This window comes from Melanostigma gelatinosum (genome assembly GCF_949748355.1).
Source record: "Melanostigma gelatinosum genome assembly, chromosome: 21".
NCBI lineage: Eukaryota > Metazoa > Chordata > Actinopteri > Perciformes > Zoarcidae > Melanostigma > Melanostigma gelatinosum.
The window spans coordinates 1,148,954-1,156,453 of NC_136654.1; the positions used below are offsets into that span (position 1 = coordinate 1,148,954).

Sequence of the window (7,500 nt, forward strand, 5' to 3'; positions counted from 1 at the left end):
TGGGTTTAATAAAGCGGAGCGTGCCAACAACTGTCATCCGAGCCGCGAAGCCAAACCTCCCACGTGCTCCAGATCAGAGAGGACAGAAAGAAACCCAAACCCTGCGGCCTGAAGACAGCGAGGGTCCTCCTGCCAGAAGGATCCATTCTGCTCCTGTGTGTCACGCTGGGGCCTCTGAGGGCCTCTGTGAGGGCCTCTGTGAGGGCCCGCAGAGTGCTGGCACACGGTGGCCGGGACGCGCTGCTGAATCCCATGCAGTTGGTCCGGAGGATACGAGGCTGCCACGTTACCGTCAGTCATCGTCCGGCTCTGAACCTCAGGGAGCCGCGACGCTTTGAATGAACCTTAAAAACAACAAGAACCACGACGAGACACGTATCACACACTGCACGTGCACTGCAGGCCTCAAGTGTAACTGGATTCACGTGAGACTTTCCCAAACTAAATTACAACGTGCAGATCAAGGAAAAAACTCTGCTGCAGACTGCACCGGTAGGTTTATGTGTCAGAATCAGAATCAGAACCGTTTATTGCCAAGCAACTTTTCACCTGCAAGGAATTTGTGGTGGCGGAAGATGCATAACATTCAACAATAAACATTTAACTGTCAAATAACACTTAAATATCAAATAACATAACAGTCAGCACAGCACAGTGCAGGAAATATAAACATATTTCAAATGTACAATAAGATATGTATATCTCTCCACACACACACACACACACACACACACACACACACACACACACACACACACACACACACACACACACACACACACACACACACACACACACACACACACACACAGCGGTTAAATGATTATACCTACATCTGTTCTACTTGTTTGCTGCCCTTTTTTATTCTTCATATATTTTTTCTTGTTTATTGTAAATCGTGTTTGTACATTGACAGCGCAGTGCGTATGCGTATGTATGCGTATGTATGCGTATGTATGCGCATACATGGCTAATAAAGCTGATGATTATAAAAAGCCAGGAAGTCACGAGTTCTTTCAGACTCACACGTCATCCTCAGAAACGGACAAAGAGACAGAAAATAACCAAAAGAACAGATTTTCATGTTGCGGTATCAGAACAGATGAAGCCTGAATCTCTTTGTTTTGTTGGACTGCAATTGGTCAAATTTAAATGAGTCTAATACAATTACGACCACGTGTAAGTTTTTTTTAAATTGTAAAATGTAAGAAAATGAATTAAACCAAATGAAAGTTACAATATAAATATATATACACTGTATATATAGAATACAATAACATGCAGATTGTCATCTAATTAGTTTTTAATTCATGTCTAATTTGAATTATTAATAATACTTTTAAACATGCAACAACTTAAAGGCTATTTATTCAATTATTGTCATTATGGAGATCTTGATTTCAATCTTATTGTAATTCATTTATACTTCATCTTACCATCACACCAGCTCTCTCCTCCTCCCTCCCTCCCCTCCTCTGTCCTTCCTCCCTCCCTCCCTCCCTCCCTCTCCTCTGTCCTCCCTCCCTCTCCTCTGTCCTCCCTCCCTCCCTTCCTCCCTCTCTTCCTCCCCTCCTCGCTGCTTGGCCGCCTCCATGTATCGGCCACAGCGGCGCACTGAGACGCCTCTAATCCTCTTTTGATGAACTTGGTTAATGGACCTCCTGCAGTGGACTTTGGCTCTGATCAATGGGCAGCACACGACCCTCTCCACGCCCCCGGAGCATGCACGGCGCGCTCCCGTGGCTCCCATCTCCATAAATTCACCCATCAAAAGTGGAGAAAGTTGAGCGTGGGTGACTTTGTAGAAGTTCTCAGTGGACGGGCCGTGCTGGGACTTTGGTACAAGTTTGTTCCGAGGAACTAGAAAATAAAAAAGTGATGCCGCCGAGTAAAAGCCTCTTCGCGCCTTACATCTCTGTGGCCCCGGAGGGAGGAGTCGGCACCGCGGACATCCAAGCTCTGCTGCAACGGAGCCGCGCGCAGGAGCGACCGGGGACAGAGCGCACCAGACGCGGCTGCGACCACCGAGACGCTCCGTGCGCCATCGTGGAGCTCCGGCTGGGCCCCGCCGGCGGCGCGCTGCACTACCTCCAGCCGGATACGTGCTCGTTGGAGCGGGTGCAGAGACGAAGACGCCTGGCTGCCAACGCCCGGGAGAGGAAGAGGATGCTGGGGCTCAACGTCGCCTTCGACCGGCTGCGGAGCGTCATCCCCAACCTGGAGAGCGACAAGAAGCTCTCCAAATCAGAGACGCTCCAAATGGCGCAGATTTACATCGCAACCCTCAGCGAGCTGCTCGAGGAGGAACCCTGCGAAGCCCCGGCACCGACCCGCGCAACGCGACCCCCGGGGGCCGCTCCACCCTCACGGGGGGCCACACTTGCTGCTGAGGGGCCAGTCAGGGACTTCCACAGCGGGAAGAGCAGCGGAGGCCCGACGCGCACAGCGGAGAGGCAGAGGAGTTATGAGGACATGTGGGAGAGAACGAGCGGGACCAAATGACATCATACACAATTCATTTTTAAAAGATATGAAATTATGTTTCCTGCAAAAGACATTAAGCTCCTGGATTTATTGAAATTTTTACCAATTTGTCAAAAGAGTTATGTATTTTAGATGTTTGTCTGAACCAGCTGTTTATGAGTTTAAATGTATTTTTCTAACAAACACTTCTGATGTCATTGTATCGTCTTTCACGTCGGCGTTGTAGATATTCTCCAATAATCTGAAACTAAAGTTTGCAGAAGAAAAACTTTTCCACCAAAATGAATCTTTCGAAAACAAGAAAAGATCATCAACAGAAAGAAAAGACAGGCGGAGCAGCGAAGTACTGAAAGTAGCAATTTTTATTATTTTAAAATTATATACAGGTAACCAAAGACATCAGTCAGCAAATTGGTACAAAGATCAAGTTTTCCTGCAGTTGGCTTTGAGAAGCTCTCCGTCCGTCCGGCCAGAGCAACACGAGCGGGAGGAACACGAAAAACAGTCCGATTCAGAAAAGTCGAGTCTACCGGTCTAAATTTAAACGTAACCCCCCCATTACCCATCAGCCTCTCCCCTACATGAGGAAATCAATCTCTGTACAAGAACTATGTACAATAAGCTCGTCCACTCATTCCTCCAGACGTCTGTGAATAAAGCTCTTGTAAAAGAAAAGAAAAAAAGGTGTGTGTGTGTGTGTGTGTGAGTGTGTGTGCGTGTGTGTGTGTGAGAGAGTGTGTGAGTGTGTGTGCGTGTGTGTGTGAGTGTGTGTGAGTGTGCGTGCGTGTGTGTGGGCGGGGTTAATGATCACAGAGGAACAAACAAATGCAAACTAACGGGATGAACATGGTTGACGACATGATGATGGCGGTTCAAACTTTCATAACTCATCAAATTCTAGAGAACTTGTCTGTTCAACATAAACGAACATTTCTTTATTTTCCAAATCAAAGAGAGAATCAAGTCTCTTCTAAATCACACGTTTGTGTTTTAACACAAGTTAAAAGAACAAATGACGAATTTGAACCGAAAGCTTTAAAAAGTGATTTTGCTGACGTCATCATCCTTCGTGTGTTTTGTCATTTTTCTTCTCGGTTTGATGAAACTGAAGCGCTGTGGGTTCTTTTGAAAGTCTTTCATCTTTGTCTGTGTTCCACTCTGCTCGTCTTCGTCACGGTGAACGAGTCCTTCACTTCTTCATGTACAAAGCTTCTATCCGCTTTATCCACGCTTCATCAATCAACGCTTCATCAACGACTCGTCACCAAATCAACTTCAGTTTGCTGAAGTCTCATCAAAGAGAAGCTCCAGAGATTCTTATCTGTGATCTGCCCCGATAACCAATAACTAAATGAGTTATGAAGCAGTCACATATGAAGCCTTCATCATGGCTGCCTCGTGAGAAAGGGTCGGATCAACATGGAGGACAAACGTCCTCAGACAACAGAAGAAGACTCACTTCCTCTCAGTCGCCGTGTTGGACTGATCAACGTCTCTACAGGTCACAAACTAATCCTTCTGATGCTGCTGCAATGCATCCTGGGAATGCCAACGCAGGCTGAGGGGAACGTGAAACAGATCAGATGTGCCGGAGGAGGATTCATCCACAGAAACTACAAGCTGAAGTCTTTGTGGCTGAAAACAAAGCGAAGAAGAAGGAGAAAGTATCAACCTGATCTTGGGATGCCTCTCCGCTGGCGGCCGAGCTCACAGCAGAGCAGCTGGTCTTCACCGCTGTGCCGTCACTGAAAGGAGCTGCAGGAGGACAGGTTCTGGTCCGGAGGGTTCTGGTCCGGAGGGCTCGGGTCCGCTGAGAGACGCACGGCGCTGATGTCGAGCGAGGGCGCGATCGATTCTTTCAAAGGGAAAAGTTTCTGTCGTTTAAAGTTTCCAGAGAGTTTGAAACGACCTCGAGGGTCATTCAGCCTCAGGTGTGTTGTGTGCGCTCGGCATGCTGGGAGAAGCACCTGCTTCGATAACGGCACAAGAAGAAGAACCACCAATTTAAAACCAGCTCGTTTGCTGCAGAGGAACAAAGAGCTCTTACGTCCACAGAGAGACAATCTCTGGTTATACAGATGAAAAACTCAACAACAGACCTCAGGTCAACGTTTACCGGCAGCCCGCCTTAAAATACCGCCTTAAAATACCGTATTAAAATACCGCCTTAACGTCACTAAAGCCTGCAATTCAGGGTCTGAACCGTCACCGCTTCTGCACTCTTTGGCCAGAAAGGATCAATACTTGATTTGTCTGCCTCAAACCGCCTCCTGGAGGAGTGGAGGGGTCCAAGAGTCAGAACAAGAACAAGAAGAAGAGTCAGAAGAAGAAGAGTCAGAAGAGTCAGAAGAAGAGTCAGAAGAGTCAGAAGAAGAGTCAGAAGAAGAAGAAGACAGCGTGGAAAGCTATTATTTCGGTCGGTGGTTGTTTTTAACCACTCGAGTTGTTTTGGTGATTATCAGCTCCAGAGGCAGAGCTGAGGGTGCACGGCTCTGATGACAGGCTGCAGAATAACAGCCCGGGGGGGGGGGGGGGGGGGGGGCTGAACTGTGAAAAAGGAAACTTATCAAAAGGTAAAAAAAAAAAAAAAAAATACAGATTCAACAAAAAGAAGAAGAAGCCGTCGTTCTTTTATAAATAGAGAGGCCGGAGGAAAATAAAACACTGACTCGGATCGTTTCTTCAATAAAGTAAAATAAAATCTGATCATAACCTATGAACTCATAACTAATGTAAGTTAATTTAAGGGGAAGAAACTTTCATTCACTTATCGAGCTCTGTTTACTGGAGGAGGAGGAGATGTGTGTGTTAGATTCACTCCTGGAACAGGCATGTTTCATTCTTCTGAGGTGATGAAGATGATAATGATAGTGGTGATGAAGATGAAGAAGATGGTTGTGTGTGTGTGTGTGTGTGCGTGAGAGAGGCTTCTCTCTAGCAGTGCTCCAGATAGTCAATGATCCGGGAGATGGACTTCTGTCCTGTGGTGGCGATGTCACACTGCAGAGAGAGAGAGGAGGTCAGTTACCACACACACACACACACACACACACACACACACACACACACACACACACACACACACACACACACACACACACACACACACACACACACACACACACACACACACACACACACACACACACACACACACACACACACACACAGTATTTTCAATTAGAAGCTGATAGAAGTGATTGTGAATGGACATTTGATTTGAGAAGCGTTGGAGTTCATGTTCGTGTCTGTCGTTGGTGATTTACAGATGACAGATATGAACGCTGAGACTCACAGTGAGGTTCATGAAGTTGAGGAACTTTTTCAGCATTTCTGTCATGATGGAGAAATCTCCTTTAGGAAGGTTCTCTCTCACAGTCGTCACATTCAACTGGTGGAGAGACAAGGGGGGGGGGCAAACATGATAAACACGAAATACAGGACCAGAAAATCTAAATGATTTTATTTACAGCTTAACAGACAATTATGAGTGCATGATGCATATAAGCTGAGTTTTATATGTCTGCATGCGTGTCTCACCGTGCTCCCCTGACACAGGCAGCCCAGCAGCAGTGCTGTGTAGGAGGCCACGATGCTGTCCTCCATGTGCTTCCCTGCATGCTGCAGAGCTGAGAGGAGGAAGAGGAGGATGAGGAGGAGGAGGAAACATTCTCAGGTCGTTTCTTCTCGTTCTTAAATCTGCACGTACCTTTGTTGAGGTCCAGCTCCTGGTCCTCCTGGTCCTTCTCCTTCTTCTTCTCCTCCTCCTGTTTGTCCGTGGGGGTGGTGTTGTCGTTGGCCACCCACTGGATCTCGCCGCCCGTCTCCTGCCACTCGCCGCTCTTGTCCAGCGCTGGCTTCGGCGCCTCCTTGATGAGGTCATCGGTCTGCTCCTCGGCCTTGACGGCGGCTCGCTCCCGCTGGAGGAACAGCTGAGGAGGACGAACACGAGACGGTCGTTGTTAGCCAAAGTACCACCGGGGGGCGCCAAAGTCAGAAATCACAAATCCTTCATCATAAGAGCTTTACATTCCTGACGAAGAGCAGACGGAATAAAAGCCTTTGCTGTGAAGGTCCAGCAGTCAGGCTACCTATATTCATGTGCCTGTATGGATTCTATCTGAAGCTGATATCTGTTACTATGACAGGGTTAATAAAGCTCCTCTCAGTCAAGTCCTTAAAGCAGTCGTGTTTTTAAAACTTAAGGAACAAATGTTAAAGTTTCCATGTGAATTATGTTGATCTTAATTTCAACACTTCCTGTTCCAACTGCTGCTGGAGTCAAGACGATCCGTCTCCACAGTAAATCATGTGCAGCTCTCTCTCTGCTCAGCTGCTGACCTCGCTGGGAGAGCATCAGACCAACGCGATTAAGTGACATGATCGGATTTAAATGGAGCTCGGGGGAAACTGAGCAGTGCAGAGCAAAAACACGGATTAATCATTGGGACGATATGACTATTAATTCACTTTATAATACGTACAATGTGATCAGCATGAAATATTTCTCGTACACCATCTGCTGCGTGCATATCTGAGACTAGATATTACTGGAGGCGAGTCAAGCAGACAACTATGAACAGCCGGTGTTGAGTCCCTCCTGTCTGTGTTAGGGCTGAAACAATAAACATACACACACACACACACACACACACACTTATATGGAGCGTACCTGTACGAGAGCAGCGATGGCGCTCAGCGGGCCGCTGGGGGCGATGTCCTGGAGCGGAGGGTTCAGCAGGACGGTGGAGTCGCAGGGACCCTGACCTCCCTCCATCTCCATCTCCATCAGACAGTACTTGTTCCGGGCACTGTACTCCACCAGGTTGATCAGCAGGCCCAGACCCTGAACGCCACACACACAAGTCATTTAACTGATCTGCCACCTTATCACTTCAAGAGTGTGAGTGTGAGTGTGTGTGTGTGTGTGTGTGTGTGTGTGTGTGTGTGTGTGTTACTCACCAGTACTCGGATGTCGAACCTCTGCTCTTGAGGAAGATACTGAGGGACTTTGAG

The 7,500-nt window shown here is 47.5% G+C and overlaps 1 protein-coding gene across 1 annotated transcript in view; it reads right to left on the minus strand.

Annotated features, from left to right (window-relative positions):
- Positions 1-5,028: 5,028 nt before the first annotated feature.
- LOC306795138 (wings apart-like protein homolog) overlaps positions 5,029-7,500 on the minus strand; it is a 21,151-nt gene continuing 18,679 nt past the window's right edge. The window contains exons 15-20 of the mRNA XM_079293517.1: positions 7,447-7,500; positions 7,157-7,330; positions 6,194-6,416; positions 6,025-6,113; positions 5,780-5,875; positions 5,029-5,484 (exon numbers count right to left, since the gene is read on the minus strand). The exon at positions 7,447-7,500 is cut by the window's right edge and continues 62 nt beyond it. Of these exons, the coding sequence (XP_079149643.1) occupies positions 5,419-5,484; positions 5,780-5,875; positions 6,025-6,113; positions 6,194-6,416; positions 7,157-7,330; positions 7,447-7,500 (702 nt within the window). The 3' untranslated portion in view covers positions 5,029-5,418. The remainder of the gene's footprint in view (positions 5,485-5,779; positions 5,876-6,024; positions 6,114-6,193; positions 6,417-7,156; positions 7,331-7,446) is intronic.